Source organism: Pristiophorus japonicus, chromosome 5 (assembly GCF_044704955.1).
Source record: "Pristiophorus japonicus isolate sPriJap1 chromosome 5, sPriJap1.hap1, whole genome shotgun sequence".
Classification (NCBI taxonomy): Eukaryota; Metazoa; Chordata; class Chondrichthyes; family Pristiophoridae; genus Pristiophorus; species Pristiophorus japonicus.
In genome coordinates, this window is record NC_091981.1 from 224575283 (window position 1) to 224601359 (window position 26077).

Below are 26077 nucleotides of genomic sequence, written 5' to 3' on the forward strand. Positions count from 1 at the left end.
GTGATAATGGTTAACAGTAGTTTCATAGTGAAATCAAATCATTTCTTATGATTTATTCATTAGGTCTTTTTAATTGAATTCATTGTCTTCCTTGATTAGGCATATATTTCACTATATAGCGTTTGCAGTTAATTACAATTGAGATGCTTATTTAACCAAATTTTCACAAACATTTAATCTACATTTCAGTTCAGTTGTTATGATTTGTGTAGTGACATCGTTAAATTTCATTTTATACTTGTATGTATTTGTCATTCAAGCTTAACTTCCCACACAATTTTTACAAAATGCAAAGCACAAATAGCACTTTTTTGCAATAAAACATAAAAATATATTTAAACACATGAGAATTTGTAGGAACAGAAAAAAGCAATTAGACTCAACAGCTGCTCTTTTCATTCTCACCATATTCCTTAATTCTTTTTCTTCTCCAGAAAGACACACAATTGAGTATTGAGCCCACATATGCTGCCCACTTCAATTGTTTTTCCTGGTAACTCATTCAACAATTCTATTACTCTTTGGGTGAAAGATGACTGCCTGGCTTCCCTCCTTATTCCTAATCATTAACTTGTTACCTGATGTTTGAAACTTTAACAATAACTGAACAATTTTGACCAATTTGGTCTGCTCCCTTCATTATCTTGAAAACTTCAATTAAACAATATTGAAATATTTGCCAAAGAAACAAGCTCAGTTTCCTTAACCTTTCTCATAACTTCAATAAATTCATAAAGTTACATGGAGATTCAATGGAATGGACTACGTGGTGACTCAAAATATGGCTTGGCACAGGACTATATTATTATACCTGGTGTAAAGTCCAAGTACTATAGAGCTACCTAATTTAAATATTGCAGAACCACTTTGGTTTGTATCTTCTCCCTCTTAATGCAACCAAGTACCCAGTTTTCCTTGTTTTCCCCTCCCAGCTCAGTACTATGTTTGTGGTTTCAGAGATTTATTCCGAATAATCCCTTTATCTCTTGCACAATGATTGCATATACCACTATAATTTAATGCATACTCCCTCTTTTGGTTCCTAGCTTACATGCTAATTATTTACAATTATTCACATTGAATTACATCTGCCACCTATTAGTATAGTTAAGATCTAACCACTCTGAATTTGGTTACAGTGTGTCTCATCTTGGGTAATTTTACTTCCTATACCCCTCCCAAGTCATTGATATATATTAAAAACAGCAAGGATTTTGAGTGAGACATTTCTACTTATGACGATTCTCTCTCTTCTGTATTTCCGTCAATTATATCAAGCATCATACTTTGCCTCCATCACTCATCATTAATCACAAATGTGAAACCATATCAAAAGGTTTTTGGAAATCCAAGCATATTATGAAAACTGTTTCCTCTGTCCACCACATCAGTAATGTTGTTAAAAAAATATACCAGCAGACATGTTTCAATCCTTGCTGATTGTCTTTCAGCAACTTATTATCTTCCAAGTCATCTGTAAGTGTCGAAATCTCGACTTCCGATAAATGACTCAGACACCTTCAGCTCCGGCAGAAGTTTCTTTAATTTACTTGCTAGCAAGGGAAAGGTCACACTCGGTCAATGGCTAAGTGAACACCTTCGAAATGGTACAATTTCACGAGATATTTATACATGAAAAACCGAAGTTATGGCCTCTCCCTGTGTATTGGCTCTGTCTCGCAGTCAATGAATACAGATAAAGAGTTAATTACTACATCCTTGTCCTGACATGGTTTCCAGATATTTCCTTTTGTCAGGGTTATTAGTTGGCCAGCCGGCCATTACTCGATGAGAGTGTGGTAATGAGCTATTACCTGCATTGCATTGTGTCAGAATTGTCCAGTTTCCTGGTCAGTTATCTTTTTGCATCAAATGGATGAGGTCTCTACAAGAGATAATGGCTGGTGGTTTGAGTACTCATCTGTAAGCGGATTGGTTCCTTATCAAATCCTGAATCTCTGCCTTTTTATATGTTCTATTGCACAGAACAGTATCATGGTTTGAAGCGATAATTGAAGTAATCTCATTAAATCAATGCTTTGAGAGTGGAGCAAGTAACAACAATTTGACAAGTGGAAGGCACAGATGCAGGATTTGAAACTTTTCAACTTTGGTTTTAATAAAGGATAGCAGAATTTCTTTTCAAATTTCACCATTGTTAACTTAGGTTAGGAACTTATTTTGAATAGAACATTTGTTTTACTCCTAGGGGTTGAAATTCCCTCTGTACATGAATTAATTTACTTCAGACTAAAAATAAAGACTTTGTTGGAGTCATACACAATTTTGGTTTTCATATTTACGAAAGGATATACTTGCTTTGGAGGCAGTTCAGAGAAGCATCACTAGGTTGATTCCGGGGATGAGGGGATTGATTTATGAGGAAAGGTTGAGTAGGATGGGTCTCTAAACATTGGAATTCAGAAGAAACATATAAGATTATGAGGGGGCTTGACAAGGTGGATGCAGAGGGGGCTTGACAAGGTGGATGCAGAGAGGATGTTTCCACTGATTGGGGAGACTAGAACTAGAGGGCATGATCTTAGAATAAGGGGCTGCCCATTTAAAACAGTGATGAGGAGAAATTTCTTCTCTGAGGGTTGTAAATCTTTGGAATTCGCTGTCTGGGAGCTGTGGAAGATGGGTGATTGAATAAATTTAAGACAGAAATAGACAGTTTCTTAAACGATAATGGGGATACGAGTTATGGGAGTGGGCGGGGAAGTGGAGTTGAGTCCATGATCAGATCAGCCATGATCTTATTGAATGGCGGAGCAGGCTCGAGGGGCCGTATGGCCTAATCCTGTTCCTATTTCTCATATTCTTATGTTCTTAGTAACACAAATATGTTAATCAATGCGCCAAAAATAGCCCCAAGAAATGCCATTCTCTTATTGTTTTCTACTTTGTATTATTGTTCTGTTTGTGTTTTCTAGTGGTGCCCATGTCATATTAGATGAAGACACAGATCTGGGATATGTGCAAGATGGAACCCCATGTGGACTGGACAGGATGTGCATCAACCACAAGTGTCTTCCCCTGAAAGCATTTAATTTCAGTACGTGCCCTAGCACTAGTGGTGCAAGAAGATGTTCAGGACATGGGGTAGGTTAAAAAAATAGTTCAGTTATTCAACAATTAGTGGCTAGGCTAGAAATTGAGTATTACCTTCACCAGTTAGCGCTGGTTCCTAGTTAGTTAGTCCTGCTGACACGAATCCAGAAATTAACCAGTCTTTCTCGACCTAGATAAGTGTCAATAACTGACTGGATGAGGAATGACGTAGTTACTACCTCTAATCATATATGGGAAAAGGTGGTCTATTCACTATTGGTAAATGGTATCACTTTTGCATTTTGAATTTAAACACTTCCAACAAATCAGGTAAATTAACTGGACAATTTCAATTGAAAAATAATGAAACTCATGAAATTCTAATAATGAAAAATGTAAAAATCTAATTTTAAAGCATTTCAGAAAAGTTTCAAACCATAAGATTAAATTTGGTCCAGGATTCATGGAGTATTTGGAAGTCATTTATTTAATTACCTTTATTTGTAAAACTGTTAATTAATATTCCTAAGTATATATACATTTGCAGTTTGAATCTGTAGAATTATAATGCACTTGGATTATGAATTAATACTGTGTAAACATATAAAAAGGTACACTTTTGGTGAATTCATTGTTTAGTAAAATTGATGTATGATGCACAGATTTCAGATTGTTTGGTGTTGGTGAGCTTTCTAGTCTGCTTGCTGTGAGTGTGCTGTTCCCAAGGATTATTTAATACTTTTGCCTTAGGAGTTTTTATCTTCATCTTGGGAAACTGGTTATCACAGATGTCATTCCAGTTTTCAAATATAGTGTTGTTGTACCATAACTGCCTACTTGAAGACCTTCAACGAAACATTAAAACCGCCGTTTAAATTCACAATAGATTTTTTTGCCTTATAGTTTTGTTAACGAACATGCTGAAAGGCTAAGTGGACTGACTATTCCTTGTAATTACTTATTTGTCAAGTTATGCATCCGTTAAAAATTGTGTGTTCAGCTAAAATACAATCCTGATCTAGTTCATGCAAAATAGTCACCATTTCTTCATTCATCATTTGTTACAGGACGATCACTCAAGGTTCTATTTGGTGATACTACTTGCTCTCCTGATATGCGAACATTGGTAGTCCAGGATAATAGAACATAAACAGCTTTCTAATTGTAACCTGCACACAGAGAGAAACTCATGTTTAAAATTTTGCAAATACATAGCCCTAATTATTATACTGTCACTTTTTTATTATTATTTTGGACCTCTCTTGCCTGTTATATTTGGATATGTTATCTGAATACATATGTACATTTGTTTATTTACTTTCTTTATGTTATGCTGATTTTTTTTGGTAAATATACATGAAACTAATTTAAAAAATCAGTTTTGCTATCAAAGTTAAAGCTGGTATCACTGACATACATAAAATTATATATTATAGCATTTATCTTGATCTATTTAACTTAACTTGTTAATCTTAACAGTGTCCTTTTGCCAAAATAATCCTCCCAAAACTGCCCCTCCATTGCACGCTGATCTTGAAAAATATGTTCAGAAATAATGGAATTTTCCTCCATGATAATTGCTGCTTCCATTGTGAAAAGGGATTAATTTTCCATAGAATGTGCATATCTATCACAATGCAGAAAATGGTAAGTATTACTTGCACTGAATTTATAAGACTAATGTAGAATCCTATAATATATTGTAGTTTGCAGTGAGACATGATAAGTATCCCCTCAAATGACTAACTTGCTCTTAGTTATGATGTATTCTGTTTGCCATGTACACTTAAAATCGATGTTTTAAGTTATATATTTCACAAATATGATAATTTAGCGCACAAGTGAATGGAGTTGAGTAATTTGGAATTTGAAGGTACAAACGATGTGTCCCATTCATGAGGGCAATAAATTATGTTTTCTGCGGCTGACATTTATGCCGCAAGTGTACTATCAAAAATAATACTTTATATTAACAGAACAATTGTATTTTAGACCAGACTATTACATATTTATAGACACTTTAATACTTCCAGTTTTTATGTGCATAAGTTTTCACTTTCTCTAGATTTTGTTCATCATCTTGAAAATACTATGTGAAGATTAGATTTAGAAATTCTGGGTAGGTAAACTTGCAAGAATTAAGTAATTTATTAGTTTATCATGAAGGCTATATTTTTAGTTTCCTGACTCCTTATTAACATTCTTGATGTTAGAAAAGTAGAACCAGATTTTCCCAGTGCTGGCACCAGGCTTTACTGCTAACCATTTAGTTATAGGAATACCATCGCTGCTTCAGAGTATGCTTTAATACTTCTGTATATGAGTCATAATGATGAAACCTGGGACCAGCACTGACACAATGGGGGGACATTTTAACCCCAAAGAACAGGTGGATTGGGGGTTGGGCTGAAGGTTAGAGTTTAAAAATCTGAATCACGATCCCAAACCACCTCCAATGCACCCACTTCTGGTTTTAACGGAGGTGGGATGGGGAGGCGGGCAGCCATCCCACTCCCTGGAGGTGGTTTGCCACTTTAAATATTATGAGGCTCCGTGCCTCATTTGGAAGCACCATTTTAAATTTAACTCTGGTTGGTCAGGCTTCTTGGGCATCGGGGTAACCCGCCAGCTAAAGGAAGGCAAGACTGCTGGATACAAGAGGTAAGTGCCTTTCCATTTACTTGCTGGATCCATCATTCCTGCCTTGCCAACAGCCCCCCCACCCACTGTGCTCAGACCTGCTCTGACTCTTATATCATCTCACCTCTGAGCCCCCCGCCTCTCCCCCAATGAGATCTCCGATCCCCCTTACGGTCTACGGAATCCCCAACCCGGCCTACAATCCCCCTCCAATCTCCAACCCCTGACCTCCCCTCCAACGATCCAGCTATCGATCTCGCCGACTACCCTCGGCCTTCTGACTCCATCTCCCCACCCTGATACCTCCCTCCCTCCTCTTTGCATCCTGGTGCCGCAGACCTACCCACTTGCCTATTCATCTGGCTGGCTACGGGCGGGAAACAGAGGATCAAAATAAATTCGGAATGTCCCGAGGGGAAACCCATTCGTTCGGGTTTCCCGACTGCTTTCCAGTCCCCCTGCTCCCTACCCGCCTCCAAATTAAAATTCCAGCCAATTATTGAACAACTCAAGTTTTGGCACATTAGTATGGCAGTTCTGAGAACTTAGTGTGTAGGAAATTACTCTAAGCTTTTCTACCTAAATAATAATAAGAGACTATTGAATAATACATTATTTAGTGGTTTGTATCTTCATTCTAATATGATGAATTTTCCATGTATTTTAAAATGTTGTGCACCAAGCAATCCATTATTAAAGTCTCCAAAATGCTATTGATTTGAGAATAATTCATTACCCAGTTACTATACTGATACAAAGAATATTATTTGTGTCTTTTCACAAAGAACTGAGAATAATTCGACTCCCTAGCCAATCTTACGCCTATGGTGATATGTAACTTCAAATTATAGTGCTCAGTGTGGTTGCTATAGAGAGAATACCTTGCTGTCCAAGTGGAGGATAGTAGGTCAGTCTCCGTGTAGGAGCTGAGAATTTTAAGCATTAAGTTACAGCTTCACAGAAGAAAATGTTCTGTTTTCTCAAAACAAAATTGGCAGAAATTCCCCCATATAATAGTCACTTGGCTGTAAAGTCAGTAATGTGACTTAGCCGTTGGGAGAGTAGTCAGCTTGGAGAACAACAAATCCTGGAAGCCAAAAGCTTCTAAGCATATAAGGCACACTGTAAGTAATGACAGTGATTTAGAAATTTTAATAATTGTAACATATCTGCTAACCTGAATTTCCTCTGTGTGTTTCTTGCACTGGCTTAAAATCATAATCCAAAATATGTGTTTATTTGTGGCATTTCCCTGTAGGTACAATTTTCCCTTAATTTCCCAACAGCAGATAATATGTTCAGCTGATTAATTCAATCAAGCTATATAGAATCAGGTAAAAGAGCACAGCCAATTGCTGATGATCAATGAGTGGCATATAGCCAATCACATGGAAGCTGTTGCCAATGATGACAACAAATTTAGAAAGCTCTTTCAGAATCTATCTTTAAGGAATGTAGATCTTACTTTTTTTAAAGTTGAATTTAATCAACATATTGGTTGCTGTTAGAATGGTCATGTGAACCCACAGATTTGAACAATCCTTGGCAGTCCCATTCTTCTGCATTCAAGATAATGCTGGGTGTTAATGAACTTATCATTATTATATTCAAACATACAAAAAGAGACAAGTAGAAGTGCAGTCAGTCATTTTTCCTACAGCCTTGAATACATTTGATGTTTGTCTTTGTGGTGTATGCAGTTCTTTTAGTTACATGAGCTTTGGGTCTTAGCCCAGTATGATAGACCAACTATTGTATGTTCTTGGAATACCAGCCAGCTATGAAATATGTCCATGCTGAACAAGACTGTTTTAATTGGCTGCATTGACAACAGGGTAGAAATGCAAAATATGTAGCTGAAGTCTAGGACAGCAGGTTGATGAGAAAGAAAAGGGGGAATTTAACAGAGAGTGGATTTGGGCAGGCAGGCAGGGCAAACACATTTGCAGGAATTTTCTGCACCTGGGCGGGTTGTGTGCGGCAGTTCGCTGTGGAGGGTCGTGACCCCATTCTTCTTTCCATCCCACTGCTGAGATCGATTTTCCGTTAATGCCGTCTATTAGGACAGCTCTGCATGTTTCCTGGCCCTATTAACTGTTGCGGGTCTGATGATGTCATCAAGGATACGTTATCAACCGGGATATTTAAAGGAGCCATGGCCATATTGCATTTGAAAGTTCATCTAGGATTATGCAGCCATCACACTGCACCATTAGAGTGTTCCAAATTATGCCAGAAATAACTGCACAGAGACAGAAGGCTGCACCCAGGTTCTCGGATGACTCCCTCCATATGCTTGTGGAGAGAGTGAGAGGACGCAGCGCGGTCCTCTTCCCTTCCAATGGGGGGGGAAGAGACCTCCCCAGCAGACCAAAGGTGCCTGGCTTCAAATAGCAGAGGAGGTCAACAGCAGTGATGTTGTCAGGAGGACCTGGGTGCAGTGCCAGAAACGTTTCAATGATCTCATTAGATCAGGATAGGTGAGTACAAAACCACTTTCATCCTCTCTGCCTCTCATCACATCCCCATCACTCTGCCTTCCCATCCCTATTCCTGCACATCCTTACTTACACCAACATATCTTGCACCTCCACCCATCCCTCTCTATCTACATTATCACATTCCCACCTGACTAACCACCCTTCACACTCACCCTCATCCTAATGCAAACTCATGTGGAAGCAAGTCATCCTCGTTCAATGGATACCAACTAACCACAAAAGGAGGCCATTATTCTGATGTCACAGATAAAAATATTTATTTTCACCACTCTTCAGTCATGGACAGTTTTGTCTGCAATGTTGGAAGTGGATTAGTGAGTTAGTGAATAGTGAGACATAACCTTACATCCAACAATGATGGTCAGTATGAAAGGAATGGCTTGGTCATTGTAGGGATGCTTTATGCTGTTGTGGGTGGGGGTGCGGGGGGGTGGTGGGGTGAGACCCTGGTGCAGCATGTGGCAGCACCATATGGGTGTAAAAAACATAGAAAATAGGTGCAGGAGCAGGCCATTCAGCCCTTCTAGCCTGCACCGCCATTCAATGAGTTCATGGCTGAACATGAAACTTCAGTACCCCCTTCCTGCTTTCTCGCCAATGGGAATGTACTGCATGAAGTTAAGTAAATCTGGCCTTGATGAGGCCATCCCTGGCCTTCCGAGCAGCATTGTGCTCGGGTGCTGGTGGGATCTGGACAGCAGGTTCCTCCTGATCCTCCTCGTCTTCCAACTGATGTTCCTCCTGCTCCTCTGAAGAGGCTGTGTACTTGGAGCCTTGTTCATCATGCAGCAATAATCCTCACTGCTGTGCTATGTTGTGCAGGGTGCAACAGACCACGTCGATTCTGGAGATCCTGGCTGGTGGTACTGAAGGGCTCCTCCAGATCTGTCAAGGCACCTGAAGCGCATTTTCAGCATGCCTATTGCTTGCTCTGACACATTTGGTGAAAATGTGATTTTCATTATATCTCTCTTGGGCCTCCTCAAGGGTGTCATGAGCCACGTCTTCAGTGAATAGCCCTCGTCTCCAAGCAGCCAGCTAGAAAGCTTGTTTGGAGGAGTGAAGAGCTGAAGGAGGATGGACTGGTGCAGGACGAACGCGTCATGGCAGCTGCTAAGGAATTTGGCGCACACATGCATGATGATCTTTCTATGGTTGCAGACGAGCTGCATATTGAGGGAGTGGAAGCCCTTGCAGTTGGCAAAGACTCCTGGGTGATGATGGGGTGCCCTAATTGCTACGTGTGCAGTCGATGATGCCCTGCACCCCAGGACACCAGCCAGAGTGGCAAAGGCCAGCGCCTGCTCAGAAACACTGGCTTCAACAGTGGCAAAGTTGATATAATTAGCTGACTTGTCAAAAAGGGCATTGGGGACCTTTGTGATGCATCTGTGGGCGGTTGACTGCGAGATGCCGCAAATGTCTGCTGCAGATCCCTGGAAGAAGCTTGAGGCAAAGAAGTTGAGGGCGCTGGTGACTTTGACAGCCACTGATAAGGCATATCCACCCACTCCTCTGCTACAGGCCTTGCTCCAGCAATATGAAAATGTCTATGACAAACTGATGCGATAGCCAGAGTCTCCTTTGGCACTGCTGCTCAGTCATGTTGAGGAAGCTCATCCCCTGCCTGTATACCGTGTTAGGGGTATCGCCTCCGATGCGATGTCGACCTGTGCTGATGCCCACTGTACTGTGGAGCATCAAGTGGTTGAGGAAAAGGTTGGTGGTGTTGGTGCTGCTGGTGTGCCTGATGCTGCTGGTGTTGTGGCTCATCGTGGTCCGATTCTGAGGACCAAGGTGAGACAGTATAAACAACACCCATGCTGATGTAATAGATGGAAGGTCAAGTAGAGATGACAGAAGCAATCTATCAATGGTGTGATAGGTGGTATCAATGAGGTGGCAGTGGATCCTGACTTTACTGAAAAGACTTTCAACCTCTCGAAAGCTAAATCTGTGCTGACAATGCAGTCAGCAACAGCATCTGCCTTAGGAAAGTGAGCAGGTGTCAGTTGGGAGTATTTATTGTGCTTTCCATGCTGTGCACTAATGAGCTGGATCAATGGCTATTGAACTTCCGGTTCACAGACATGGTTCCCGAGCTGCGTAATTCCCGTGCTCATCCACGGAAATTTAAAAGGTAAGGCTAAAAGGACTCTTTAGGGCCTGACAATTAGCTCGGCCGCCTATGCAATTCGGGTTGATGCCGCGCTGGCAAACACACCCAAGGAAAAGACCTGCGGGGACGGGATGATGGCGGGTTCCCGACCCGCTCCAACTTATTTAAAATTTTCCACGCGACCCGCCTCTAATTGCACCCGCACAGACATCAGAAAATTCTAGCAATTATATGCCTGATTTTGGCAGCATGGGGCCTGGTGATGGTAACCTCTAGATCTCTACAGCCAGTACAAGAGGATATGTTGTAGGGAGGGGCTTCAGGGAGACTCTCTGAGGAGGCGAAGTGGATGGGTGGGGATCCCAGGACAGGGGAGGTTTAACATTTTATTGTAGGGCTTGGAGGAGTCTTCAAAAAAAACTTACCTTAAATTGCCTCTTCTGATCCCGGATCCTCTTCCTGCTATCTTCACCTGGTGGGAAAGCAACAGTGGCTTCCCTGTTCTGGCCAGCTGTTGAGGCCTGATGATGTCATTTGGAAGAATATTTAAAGATGGACCCCACCAGCACTCGGCTGATGCCTTTGACACCTGCTCAGAAGAACAGGTTAAAATTAAGATTGGCGCAAAGCAGGTGGGAAATTGTATGTCGTCATTGGTATTTTGTCTGCTCACCCACCCAGTTTCCACTGTCCGTGTAGAGTTAAATCACCCGAAAGAGTTGCTTTTATGTAGCGCTTAATGGTGTTTCACATAAACATCTGAAAGTGCTTCACAAAAAATGAAATACTTTGAAGTGCAAAAATTATTATTTAGGCAAAGAAGTGACAATGTGCAGACTTGGTCTAGCTAGACATTTCCTAGATTCTACAAATCAAGACTGGATTGGGCCCACACTGACCTGTACAGCTTTTCTAAATCTAAATGGGGCCGAGAAGACCCTTCCTTTTGGATATCAAGAAAGTGGAGAAACAGTTTAACTACCGCAGAATATTGAGATGGAATTCTTCAAGAAATCTCTCGAGGATTGAAAGCAGTTCAAAAGCAATATCCTTCTCGTTGTCTTCTTTGAATCTTTCTTTTTTTGTCGTCTCTGCAGCTTCATGTAACTACAGGGGTTTCAGTCTGTTTACAGAGTTCAAGCTGACTGAAGGGGGAAACCTCTGCACTTCTAATCCCACAGTGATTTGGCAGGGTACAGTTCTCAATAAGCTGAATCTGTGAGGAAATTCATGATCCCTCTTTAACGTGTTATTTGTTACAGATAGCAACACTTAACTTAAGTCAAAACGTAAGTGGTGTCATCATCCAAAGCCACAGCAAAAATAAATAAACCAACAGAACTTTTGGTTGCACCTTAGTAAATTTGTAAGGAAAAGAGATTAAAAGTCCATCAAATTCACATCGTCTGTATACTGCTGTTGTTATTGCCTACTTGTTCTTTCTGCGCAATTGACAAAAGTTCCACATGAGAAGTGGGGATTCAGGGTAAATCTTGAACGGATATTGGCTGAACGGTAGAAAACAATGGGTACTTGTTAGAAGAGTTGCGTCAAGGTGGAGGCTGGATAAAGTACTGAGTGGGGTGCACCTGAGCTTGGCGTAAGGACTATTATTGTTTCTAACTGGATTCAGAAAACGCTGTGCAAATTGACAGGATTCTGAAACTCTGCGAATTGGTCAAATTTAGTGATATCAAACTAGGAGCAGTGGAATTGAAGGAGGAAGCTCAGAAATTACAGAATGAACTGGACAAAATAAGCAAGTTGGCAGAATAAGTTACATAGAAACATATAAAATAGGTGCAGGAGCAGGCCGTTCGGCCCTTCGAACCTGCACCACCATTCGATAAGATCATGGCTGATCATTCCCTCAGTACCCCTTTCCTGCTTTCTCTCCATACCCCTTGATCCCTTTAGCCATAAGGGCCATATCTAACTCCCTCTTGAATATATCCAATGAACTGGCATCAACAACTCTCTGCGGCAGGGAATTCCATAGGTTTAGCAACTCTCTGAGTGAAGAAGTTTCTCCTCATCTCAGTCCTAAATGGCCTACCCCATATCCTAAAACTGGTTCTGGACTTCCCCAACATCGGGAACAATCTTCCCGCATCTAACCTGCCCAGTCCCATCAGAATCTATATGTTTCTATGAGATCCCCTCTCATACTTCTAAACTCCAATGTATAAAGGCCCAGTTGATCCAGTCTCTCCTCATATGTCAGACCAGCCATCCCGGGAATCAGTCTGGTGAACCTTCGCTGCACTCCCTCAATAGCAAGAACAACCTTCCTCAGATTAGGAGACCAAAACTGATCACAATATTCCAGGTGAGGCCTCACCAAGGCCCTGTACAACTGCAGTAAGACCTTCCTGCTCCTATACTCAAATCCCCTAGCTATGAAGGCCAACATACTATTTGCCGCCTGCATGCCACTTTCATTAACTGATGAACCATGACACCCAGGTCTCGTTGCACCTCCCCTTTTCCTAGTCTGCCGCCATTCAGATAATATTCTTCCCTCGTGTTTCTGCGCCCAAAGAGGATAACCTCACATTTATCTACATTATACTGCATCTGCCATGCATTTGCCCACTCACCTAACCTGTCCAAGTCACCCTGCTGCCTCCTACCGTCCTCCTCACAGCTCACACCACCACCCAGTTTAGTGTCATCTGCAAACTTTGAGATACTACACTCAATTCCTTCATCTAAATCATTAATGTATATAGTAAAGAGCTGGGGTCCCAGCACTGAGCCCTGCGGCACTCCACTAGTCACTGCCTGCCATTCTGAAAAGGACCCGTTTATCCCGACTCTCTGCTTCCTGTCTGCCAACCAGTTCTCTATCCACATCAGTACATTACCCCCAATACCACGTGCTTTAATTTTGCACACCAATCTCTTGTGTGGGACCTTGTCAAAAGCCTTTTGAAAGTCCAAATACACCACATCCACTGGTTCTCCTTTGTCCACTCTACTAGTTACATCCTCAAAAAAGTTGTTGGTTTTGATCTAGAACTTTGTCAAAAGTTTATTTGAAAGTCCAAATGGACTATCGTACAGGGAGTTCCACTATCTACTTTACTTGTGACATCCTTAAAGAAGTTTACCATCCACTACTAAATCAAGACTGAATTTTTCTGATTATTAATCCTGTACAAATACCCTCTTATGATCTGCATGACTTGCTCAAGTTTTTAAATGGAAAGCACTGTTGTAAATGAGCAAATTCTTTTGCATCAATCACTTCCTTTTAAGGAAATAAACAACAAACTACTCATTGAAGTAAATTTAGTTGAATGAAAATTTTAGGTGATTGAATAGGTCTAAATGAAGAAATGTTGAATCTATTGAAGTAATTTGAATTCGTAAGCCTGGATTTTTCTGATTTTATTTTAACATTATTTGTAACCCATGTAAAATAATACTGAGCAGAAATTCTAAGTGGTCTGTTCTGATCCATTCAGAATCACATGACACAGGTAGCATTTTCTTTTAACATAAGTGTGCTATTTTGAAAAGAGCTGTCATTTTAATCTTTGTTTCTATTTTAAATTTGATACGATTTCGGAAAAACTATTTTGTACATACTTTGCCAATATTTTGCTCATTTAATATGAAGTAGGCCAATATATCCTCACACATTCTTCCAGGTTTTCAATACGTAATTTAAGTGTGAATTCTTTTTTAAACTGATGAGGCGAATCTGCATAGTTTGCCGTCACCAATAGGTAAGTGTAATTTCTATTTTTCATTAATGAATATAATTTGCATAACACAACCTCACCAATGGTAAGTTTGAAATGCTATCTATGTTCTGATGATGAGGATAATCTATATAATTTATTTTTACCAGTGAAACATAACTAGACCATTTCACAGCTTTCCATGTTATACTATATCCTGTATTTGGAATGGTGAACACTTAAAGATTAACACTCATTTACAAACTGCCATTACTAAATAAGCACATGTAACTACCATGTGTTATTGGATAAATGTACATAAACTCAGTGCACCATAATAACATAGAAAAGTGACATTACTTAAAGAATAAAGTCAGATTTAGAATATTTAATCTAACATTTTTTTTAAATTAAGTGCAACCTGAGCATTCAAATTAAACTTGCGCTCATTATTAACAACAAATGGACAGATCAGTAAAAAACGAGCTCCATGTTACAGAACCTTGTATTTATACAGTGAGTAATCTAAAAGCATATGTTACAAAGATGAGAATCTGTCCCTATACAGATGTTCGAGAATGGTGCAGTTTAATGAATTTACACCACAATTGTAAGGTCAAAGAGGAGAGAGTTTCACTTGTAGTTAAAGCTAAAAGGAGGTAATGAGTAATTTGTGATGAAAAGGGGGCTCTGACAAGTGGCATCAACTTTTTTCATAAGGATTAGAAGTTCTGTTTCTTGGATAGAACTCTCTGACTCGTGGGTTGGAAATCATTAAACTTTCATAATTTAACTAATACATTGATTTGTAAGAAAATTAAACAAACATTTGTAACAAAAATATCCCGGCTATCTTGCTTGGTCCTCATTCACATCACATGCCCTGTTCATTGTTAACTGAGGTGATCAGACATGCATTAATTGCTCTCTACTCAATACCATTATACATTTCCCTGAAAACACAGATAACATACTTGGCTATATCATAACAGTGCTTAGAAATGCGGAAGTGTGTTGTATCATGAATTATATAGCAAATTGCAGATTAAATTTAGTGAAGTAGAAGCTCAGTCTCATTCAGTATTAAATTACCTTTTTACAAAGTACTTAAACTGATTTGTACTCTTGAGCATTTGCAGCAAATTGTTAGAGCATCTCTTCAAATGCTATCTTACCTATAGGAAGAACAAAACTGTGCTCTTGAGTTAAGCCACTTACTTTGTTGCACTAATTCCAATGATGTACTCTTAATATCCAATTGATTTGAACAGTGGAGTATGATTGTTTTAAAGTTTTGGAGATGAGGTTGGTGAAAAAATGAAAAGCTTTCTTTAGATGTTTGCACCAACACTGAAATGAATGTACTGTTGAATTGTGTGCAGCATCTGAGCAGCTGAACATACCAGTCTCATTCCATTTAAATTGTACGTCAGCCAAACATCTTAATTTGTGGGCAATCTGCTTTTCCATAGGAACAGGAGTAGGCCATTCAACCCCGTGAGACTTTTTTGCCATTCTATTAGAGCATGTCTGATCTGTACCTCAACTCCATTTATTCACATTTGATCCATATCTGAAAGGTGATTGTGTATTTTTGCATACACAATGTGTCATTAATATTTCTAATCTTTTTATCATACAGGAATTTGCAGAAGTCAAATGCAATCACCAGCTATATTGAGAAATGTGATTGGATGTTATAAACTTTTAAATGTTTGATCAAATTCTTTGATCAAATTTTTAAAGTTATAGGATGGCAAAACTAAACAAAGCAATTAATTAGTCTGAGTGTACAAATATAAATTGGAAAACTGCAAATGCTGGAAATGCAAAAATAAAGACAGAAAATACTGGAAATACGTAGATGATCAATCAGCACAGGACAGAGAAAAGACAAAAATTTAATTTTCTCTTTACAGATCCTGATTGTCCTGATATGTATCTCCAGTATTTTCTGTTTTTATTTCTATGTGTATTCATCTGAGGTAACTGCCTGGGTATAGGAGGTTAGCACTCTGTTTATTGACATCTAGTCTTGTTTTGAATCTAACTCCAATTGATTGAATTAAGTTCTTCTTGCCACTTGTCCAAAGTGAAATTAGTTTGGGTGGTCCGAAATAGACAAGGATCTGTAGCACATAATCATACATAATTTGGTGTAAATCAGTGCTAAATTTGATGTCACACCAGGTTTGGACTCGAAGTTGTGCTGCACCTTGCCTTGGAGTTCTTGACACTGAAATTGGATGTTGAGAAGCAACTAGTGTTCCATTCACCTGCCATTGTGCATTAGAACTCAAACAGTCACCATCAATAATTAAATTATAAAACAAACATTTCCAATTGTACTTATAAATCTTTCCTTAGGGAAAAAACACTTCAGTCACCAATTTCAAATACACAATTGTCGTTGCAAGCAATTGAAAAAACTACAGATTTTAATGTATTTTATTTGAAGAGGCATTCCCACTATGATAAAGTGCTGGACAAGAACAGATTGCAGTGTTTTGTAATGTTTTTAATAAGAGAAAAATGTTGATTTTGGGAAGTAATCCATGTATTCCAAAAAATGCAAGATGGCCATCGTTAACCATTCTATGATAGTGCGTAATTCAAATGGGACAAAATGGAATTTTGTTGTTTCCCCCCTTCCCCTCTGCCCACACCCCTCAACTCATGATTGAACGCTCTGAAAATGTGACATTTAATCAATCAGAACTCTAAGATATATAACGGATGCTGGAACCTGAAATAAAAACAGAAAATGCTGGAAATCTCAGTGGGTCAGGCAGCATCTAAAATATATGGATAAGATCAAATTTGGGGTTTCAGTTAAAATGAGAGGAATTTGTCATTCTATTGGTGAACTGATATAAGCTCTACTCTATCATATTGTTAGAGGACAGGTAAAGGCATGTCCTTATAACTTACTCCTCAAATCAATAGGGTTCACAACATTGAATGTCAGGTGTTACAGATTTATTAAGCATACATGTAAATAGCAGTACTTACGACAAAAACCTTACGAGTTTAGTCAGAGGACACAAGCGCATTTCAATTCCAAGCTCGGTATACTGGCTGCAAATCTTTTTATACCTTTTTGTTAGCCTTTCTCTGACAATCCACCTATTTCTGCATTATCTAATACAACTCCATATAAGGTAAATTTTAATGAGTTTCTTCCCTTGTCCCTTATCAATAACTTTAGTTTTAATGAGTCCTTTTTTCCGTAGACCAGTACAATTCCGCATCTCTGTTATCTTATCGATAGTTTCACTGTTGTTACTATTCTACCAAGTAAAACTTCTAATTATAAATCTGTACCATTCCATACAAATCTGCTGCTTTCTAAAAAGGATGCTGTATTCGCAGATATATCTTACTGCAGAATTAACTTATTAACTGATTAAAGTTATCTGCAGTATGCATTGGAATGATTTTTAATTGGGTTTATTGTCTAAACTGGCCATTGCTTTAAGGTCAGCCTTAATTAAGCAGTTAAGTGGTCATTGCATCAAAATTCACTTATACTTTCTCACTTAACAGGCAAAAGCTAACGGTTACTATTACTACAATATAAAGAGAAATCAGTAGCTGAATAACACTCGCAGACTTCAGGATAATCTGATTAACCCTTTCCTTACAATATATGGGGAAGTGGATCATCAGCAGTTGCAGATTCCTTGAGAAATCATTGAGATTCCACTTTACTCATTTGATGCAGGGTTTAAAATCCTCTCAATCTAACGATAACTACATTATTAAAAAAGGCCTGTTTTCAAAATTCAGAGTACTAAATAATGTCACACTTTCAAAGCAAAAAGCTGCCATTTAGTAATTAACTTCATCTACTGCTTAAGAGCTATATTAACATGGGAGCAAATGGTTAGTTGAATATTGCTTACAGTTTTTGATTCATTGTTAATATTGTTATGTGTTCAAACAAGGAGTAAAAACAGAAGTAAACATGCAGGTATACTCTCATTTTATTATTTCATTTACAGACGTGCAGCAATGAAGTAAAGTGTGCGTGTGACCCATACTGGAATGGCAGTGACTGCAGTATATATACACCAAAGGCAGTAAAAATCACAGGAGCAGGTTTGTGTAAATTAAGTAATAGTGTGCTCTTTGTAATGTCTGTCACCATTACACAGGTAGATAACAGTACCATTTATAGGAACAAGGGTAGGCCATCCAGCCCCTTGAGCTTGTTCTGCCATTCTATTAGATCATGGCTAATGTGTTCCTCAGCTCCATTTACCAGCCATTGCTCTATATCCCTTGATATCCTTATCTAACCAAAGTCTATCAGTCTCAGTCTTAAAATGTCAATTGAACTAACATCCACAGCCTTCTGTGGGAGAAAGTTTCAGATTTCCACTATCCTTTGTGTGAAAAAAGATTTCATTCCTAACTGGCCTTGCTCTAATTTTAAGATTATGCCCCCTTCCCTTGCGCTGGATTCCCTCTCCAAAGGAAATAGGTTCTCTGTATCCATGCTGTTGAATCCCCTTATAATTATAAACACCCCAATTAGACCACCCTTCAGCCTTCTAATCTGAAGGGAATGCCAAACAAGCTTATGAAACCTGTCCTCATAATTTATCCCTTTTAACCCCAGTATCATTCTGATCAATCTGCTCTGCACCCTCTTCAAGGTCAGTATAATTTTCCTGAGATGCGGTGCCCAGAACTGAATGCAGTTTTGGCCACATCCACAGCAGGAAAATTTGAGTGGAGCAGACCTGGCGTCCACTCTGCTCAGGAGCCCCAGGTTTGTGTAAATTAAGCCCAATTTCAGGACGGAGCTAAAACACATAGTATACCCCTCCTAATGTATTCATGGGGCCTAACACCTGATTTGGCAGCCACTAGGGATGCCTGAGAAATCATCTTGCCCAATATGGCGCTGGACGTATTACAGACATGTTTGGGCGTGAGAAATTGGTCCCTTATTGCCCTTATTTTACGCCCGAAAAACGGGTGCAATAAGGACCAATTTCTACTCCAGACTAACATGTCTAGAATGTGGATAACATAAATAAAGTAAATGAATTTAAAAAGAAATAAATAAGAATATAATGCCTGTTATGATACTTACAGCTTGGAGTTTTCTTAGAATTACTGCCTATTTCAGGACAGGTTCGGGGCTCTAATTTGAGTAAAATGGGGCGGTAAGGCCTAGTGACACACATACTCGATAAAAATGCACCAGAATTTTCCTCCCCAAAATCTATCATTGCACTAGAGCACGTGCTCATGGCTCGCATATGATGTATGTCAATGAGGTTGGGTTGGCAACATTCCAACTGCATTTTCCTCAGCTTCTGCCACTAGATCCGACCCAAATTAATTGCACCACTAATTAAGTGGCAGTATGAGCAGCACTGCACTATCCTGGATACTCATCGAGATGGGGGCAGAAGCAAAAGATAGAAAGAAGAAAAGTAAAAGTGGTGTCATGGTACATCAGTCATTGAAAGTTGGCATACAGGTACAGCAGATGGTGAAGGCGGCAAATGGCATGTTGGCCTTCATAGCTAGGGGATTTGAGTATAGGAGCAGGGAGGTCTTACTGCAGTTGTACAGGGCCTTGGTGAGGCCTCACCTGGAATATTGTGTTCAGTTTTTGTCTCCTAATCTGAGGAAGGACGTTCTTGATATTGAGGGAGTGCAGCGAAGGTTCACCAGACTGATTCCCGGGATGGCTGGACTGACGTATGAAGAGAGACTGGATCAACTGGGCCTTTATACATTGGAGTTGAGGAGGATGAGAGGGGATCTCATAGAAACATACAAGATTCTGATTGGACGGGACAGGTTAGATGCGGGTAGAATGTTCCCGATGTTGGGGAAATAGGGAACCAGGGGACACAGTCTTAGGATAAGGGGTAGGCTATTTAGGACTGAGATGAGGAGAAACTTCTTCACTCAGAGTTGTTAACCTGTGGAATTTCCTGCTGCAGAGTTGTTGATACCAGTTCATTGGATATATTCAAGAGGGAGTTAGATATGGCTCTTACGGCTAAAGGGATCAAGGGGTATGGAGAGAAAGCAGGAAAGGGGTACTGAGGGAATGATCAGCCATGATCTTATTGAATGATGGTGCAGGCTCGAAGGGCTGAATGGCCTACTCCTGCATCTATTTGCTATGTTTCTATGGCCATTTTTAAGGCTGGAGCTGAAGGTTTGGGTTACCTTTGCTGTTTGGTGCTCTGGAGGTTCTGTCAGCATGTTTCCTGCCTTATTTAGTCAGTTATGCAGAAAGTACAGATTTGGCCCGAGTATATGAATTTCCCAATGGGAATCGTTCTAATCTTATGTTTTGAAGAGATGAATGATGAGATGGAAGATTGGAAGCACTTAGTAAGGCATCACTAAGATACACTGGCACAGACACGATGGGCTGAATAGCCTCCCTATGTCGTAATGTTTCTATGATTCTATGATGTTTGGTTCCTATAGGTTCCTTTATTTGGTTCCTACTGGTACATACACACTCCACAAGGTTTACAATCCGCGATGGACTTTTCTAAATGCAAGTGCTCCAAAAGGCCGTGCTTCCACCTGCAGCCCACTTCCACCAGGAGAACAGCATTGTCAGATCCAACAAACAAAATGGCCATCTGAATGCATTATTTGACTCAGGGATACTGTTGTGCTGCTTATACCGCCACAACTACAATAGTGGTTTCAATTTGGGTTGAGTTTGGGGTGGAAGTTGAATGGGAATGTTAATCATCTCCAGCCAACCTCAGTTACAATTCGAGTGCCATCTTCTAGTGGCAAATTTGAGCAGCAGAACTAACTGCTCTTCCTCAGACCAATATTTACTGCATCATCAGTAGTTTGTTTTCCTAAAGTTGTCTCCTGTAATCTTTCAAGACGGTTACCTTCACCAGCTCCAAAGTAAATGCCCTTAATATTTCTGTCCTCTCAACTATCATCATCATCATCATCATCATCATCATAGGCAGTCCCTCGGAATCGAGGAAGACTTACTTCCACTCCTGAAGTGAGTTCTTTGGTGGCTGAACAGTCCAATACGAGAGCCTCTGAGAGAAGAAATTCCTCCTCATTTCAGTTTTAAATAGGCGGCCCCTTATTCTAAGATAATGCCCTCTAGTTCTAGTCTCTCCCATCAGTGAAAACATCCTCTCTGCATCCACCTTGTCAAGCCCCCTCATAATCGTATATGTTTCGATAAGATCACCTCTCATTCTTCTGAATTCCAATGAGTCGAGGCCCAACCTACTCAACCTTTCCTCATAAGTCAACCCCCTCATCCCTGGAATCAACCTAGGTGAACCTTCTCTGAACTGCCTCCTAAGCACGTATATCCTTTCGTAAATATGGAAACCAAAACTGCACGCAGCATTCCAGGTGTGGCCTCACCAATACCTTATATAGCTGTAGCAAGACTTCCCTGCTTTTATACTCCATCCCCTTTGCAATAAAGGCCAAGATACCATTGGCCTTCCTGATCACTTGCTGTATCTGCATACTATCCTTTTGTGTTTCATGCACAAGTACCCTAGGTCCCGCTGTACTGCGGCACTTTGCAATCTTTCTCCATTTAAATAATAACTTGCTCTTTGATTTTTTTCTGCCAAAGTGCATGACCTCACACTTTCCAAGATACTCCATCTGCCAAATTTTTGCCCACTCACTTAGCCTGTCTATGTCCTTTTGCAGATTTTTTGTGTCCTCCTCACACATTGCTTTTCCTCCCATCTTTGCATCGTCAGAAAACTTGGCTACATTACACTCAGTTCCTTCTTCCAAGTCGTTAATATAGATTGTAAATAGTTGGGGTCCCAGCACTGATCCCTGCGGCACCCCACTAGTTACTGGTTGCCAACCAGAGAATGAACCATTTATCCCGACTCTCTGTTCTCTGTTAGTTAGCCAATCCTCTATCCATGCTAATATATTACCCCCAACCCCATACAATAACCCTAGAATATAGATGTTCTATGGCTAGGATATATGTGTTTACATTTCTGATGCCCTGATTTTTTTTTTAAAAAGCATTTATCAGCCTGTTTTGTTAAAATTAACAGTCTCTCAGACAGAGAGAAATAGGCCAGCACGAATCCATGGCTGATCAGCAAATACCATGGCCCCAATATTAATGGGAAGACGAGAAGGGTGCTAGGGTGCCCGGTAACGAGTGAAGAGCCTGACAAGGCTTGAGACGTGGAGATCCTGCCGATCCTAATGGCAGGGCCTAATTTAAATCAATGTATATGCACTCTCACCCAGCAGCCAGAGGTGGAGGAGGAAGTCTCCGGGCATGATTCCAAGGTGGGGGAGAAGGAAAGCTCTGGGTGCGATTGGAATGGGGGGAGGTCTGGGCATGATGCCCTAAAGGCCAGAGCTGGGGAGATGAAGGCTTCATGTGAGGCCTGGAGGGAGCACTCCTGCTCCTCCAGGTCTGCAAGGAGCTTAAAAACAGGCAAAGGTGTAAAACTTACCTGACTCCTGTCACGTTTCTGCTGCCGAGTAACAGATAGCATGGGGCTCCCCCTGTTTGTGAGGTTAAAAATACATCACGCTGCCAATGATATTATCGAGCCGTGACTTTGGGATCTAAAGTAGGCCCCCACCTGCTTTTACTTAGAGCCTGGTCCAGGGCCTGAATTGCCACCTTAAATATTATGGCGGAAGGAAATGCTTCGGGTTGGGTTCGGATTTGCGTGATTCCAATATTTTAACTTCTCGACCCTCTCCTGCCTGTCGGGCTTTAGGAGACGAGGTTAAAATTGAGGTCTATGTATCCCATACAGTTTATATTGCAGTATAATGCAGTGATCTTTTTAAAAAAATCCATTTTCCAAGGAGGGATGGTTAGCCCAGAAACTAGGGCTCGATTTTGACTATTGGGTAGCCGACTGGCGGAGTGCATTTTCAGGCCGCTGCCACACTGGTTAAAGCAGGCAGTCAAAATTAAATTCTAACTCTGTAAACCTAATGAATATAAAACAGATTGAAGAGATGGAGTTGAACAGGGCTAAGTTTGGAGCCATGAATCATGCGGATGAAGGGCGGGGGGGGGGGGGAGGTGGGGGATAGTAGTCAAGACTAAAAGTCTGGTCGTAAACCCAGAGCAGGGATGAAGCTTGATTTGGGCTATACTGATTGAATAGAATGGGTCAAGGGAGGTTCTGTGCCAAAATCACTGAATTATAAATGGTGCAGATAGAATTAACGAAAAGGTTAGCTTTCTCTTTTGGAGAGCTGACAACTAAAATGTAACCAAAAGAAAATGCTGGAACGGAGTATAGACTAAAGTAATGAGAAGCTGGCTTTGTCAAGGGATGGTCGGAAGCAGTTGCTGCTGGAGAGGCTAGAAAAAAAGCAGTTAATTCTGTGTCTAACAGATTATATTCAGTGATTGCAGTAAAATAACTGTGGCCTTAGCTGGTTTAGGCAGATAAGAAATGGTTTTATTAACATAATAACTTTGTTAATTGGCAGAGCAGAACTGATCAGAATGTAATTACATTTTACCAGAGGTAGGCGACTCATTAAAACAGAGCTCTTTCATAAGGACAACAGTTATAATCCAGCAAGACAAAAAGAGAATTTAATAAAACATTTTGATTGAGAATATGTTGCACATTGTGACCATTTCTAATTTGTATTAAAGCTTACATATTCTACAAACATCAATATCTAATACAAAATGTAATTGCTGTACATGTATTCATTGTGAGGTTTTATATACTGCCTCATTCTGTTAGTATCACAGAAAATGCAGTACATTGGGCCATAAAATGTTGTCAAAATAATGGTGAGGATAATGGCGCTTGGTATTATTTATGCACAAATGGTACAGCAACTTGAGGCATCTAAAAGTTGCTGTTACTGGCCCACCATTGAAATGCATTGAATGGCGTGATGTTATTGTTTTTGCACGGTTGGATATGAACTAAACTCGCCACAGAAAGTTAAGTCTTGTCCATTTTAGCTTAAGTACCCTTTTAACAATGTGATGTATTAATTACTGCCAAACAACCTCCCTGGCACTGAAAATTAGCTGTAATAAGTGAGGAATCTAATTTCTTCAAGTTTTAATTGTTAGAGATTTTTAAAATGTAAAATTTTAAATTAGAATTTTAAAAAACTTTTTTTGTCCTTTTTTTCCCTCAATCTAATCTTTCTTTCCCTCTCTTTATTTCTCTTCCTGTGCCTGATTTGACATTGAATTCATCCTCTCCAGTTTACACTTCCTTCTCAGTCCTTCTGCTGTTCATATCACAATCCTTCAATCTGATTGGTTAAGGAGATACACAATTGCTTGCCCTGTTCACTCAGGTCCCAGATGCTCGGTTTCCCTCGCTGCCACGTTACCAGCTAATATTTTCACAACTTGCATCTCAAAATATCATTGCGATTAAACGGGCGAGGGCAAGTCTAAATAAAGACGTACGCCGTTCGCTGCCCTGCCACAGCAAATTATCGCGCAATATATAATTCAGGAAAATTAAAGACACGATTTAATGATTATTGAATCTTGATGCTGTACCATCAGGTTTAGATTAATAAAAACGTATTTCTCCTGTAAAATAACCATTATTATAATGAAATCCTATAAAACCTGTGTTAACAATGTGTCATTAGTTACAGCGTAGCATTAGAAAACCATTGTGACACAAATACTGATGACATAAGAACATAAGAAATAGGAACAGGAGTAGGCCATACGTTTCTGGGCTAACCATCCCTCCTTGGAAAATGGATTTTTTAAAAAAGATCACTGCATTATACTGCAATATAAACTGTATGGGATACATAGACCTCAATTTTAACCTCGTCTCCTAAAGCCCGACAGGCGGGAGAGGGTCGAGAAGTTAAAATATTGGAATCACGCAAATCCGAACCCAACCCGAAGCATTTCCTTCCGCCATAATATTTAAGGTGGCAATTCAGGCCCTGGACCAGGCTCTAAGTAAAAGCAGGTGGGGGCCTACTTTAGATCCCAAAGTCACGGCTCGATAATATCATTGGCAGCGTGATGTATTTTTAACCTCACAAACAGGGGGAGCCCCATGCTATCTGTTACTCGGCAGCAGGAGTCAGATAAGTTTTACATCTTTGCCTGTTTTTAAGCTCCTTGCAGACCTGGAGGAGCAGGAGTGCTCCCTCGAGCCTGCTTCGCCATTCAATAAGTTCATGGCTGATCTGATCATGGACTCAGCTCCACTTCCCCGCCCGTTCCCCATAACCCCTTATCCCTTTATCGTTTAAGAAACTGTCTATTTCTGTCCTAAATTTATTCAATGTCCCAGCTTCCATAGCTCTCTGAGGCAGCGAATACCACAGATTTACAACCCTCTGAGAGAAGAAATTTCTCCTCATCTATATTTTAAATGGGCGGCCCCTTATTCTAAGATCATGCCCTCTAGTTTTAGTCTCCTCCATCAGTGGAAACATCCTTTCTGCATCCACCTTGTCAAGTCCCCTCATAATCTTATACGTTTCGATAACATCACCTCTCACCTGAATTCCAGTGAGTAGAGGCCCAACCTACTCAACCTTTCCTCATAAGTCAACCCCCTCATCTCCAGAATCAACCTAGTGAACCTTCTCTGAACTGCCTCCAAAGCAAATATATCCTTTCGTAAATGTGGAAACCAAAACTGCACGCAGTATTCCAGGTGTGGCCTCACCAATACCTTATATAGCTGTATCAAGACTTCCTTGCTTTTATACTCCATCCTCTTTGCAATAAAGGCCAAGATACCATTGGCCTTCCTGACCACTTGCTGTACCTGCATACTATCCTTTTACATTTTGAAATAATAATTGTGCCACCTAGTTGAGAACAATCCTTGATAGAATATACTAACTTTCAAAGAGCTTGTTTCATCTCATTTTTCAGTCTACAATGAGCAGAAATGAACATTTTAAAATCAATATAATTGGCAGGGGATGGATAAATTGGAATTTAAAATGTGGCATATTATCACAATAATTTAACTATGAGGAAATTCATAGGAATAGTTTTAGAAATTTGAAGACCTCATCAAAATCTATTGTGAAGTGACTTATCTCCAAACTGTGGA

General features: G+C 40.0%; 1 protein-coding gene across 2 annotated transcripts in view; it reads left to right on the top strand.

Moving 5' to 3' along the window:
• Positions 1-26077, top strand: part of adam22 (ADAM metallopeptidase domain 22) — a 472931-nt gene that overhangs the window by 413479 nt on the left and 33375 nt on the right. Inside the window, exons 23-24 of one of the 2 annotated variants that reach the window (XM_070881347.1) lie at positions 2937-3105; positions 18008-18104. In XM_070881347.1, the coding sequence (XP_070737448.1) occupies positions 2937-3105; positions 18008-18104 (266 nt within the window). Of the gene's footprint in view, positions 1-2936; positions 3106-4121; positions 4267-18007; positions 18105-26077 lie in introns of those variants that run through there. The other variant, XM_070881348.1, reaches the window with a different exon arrangement.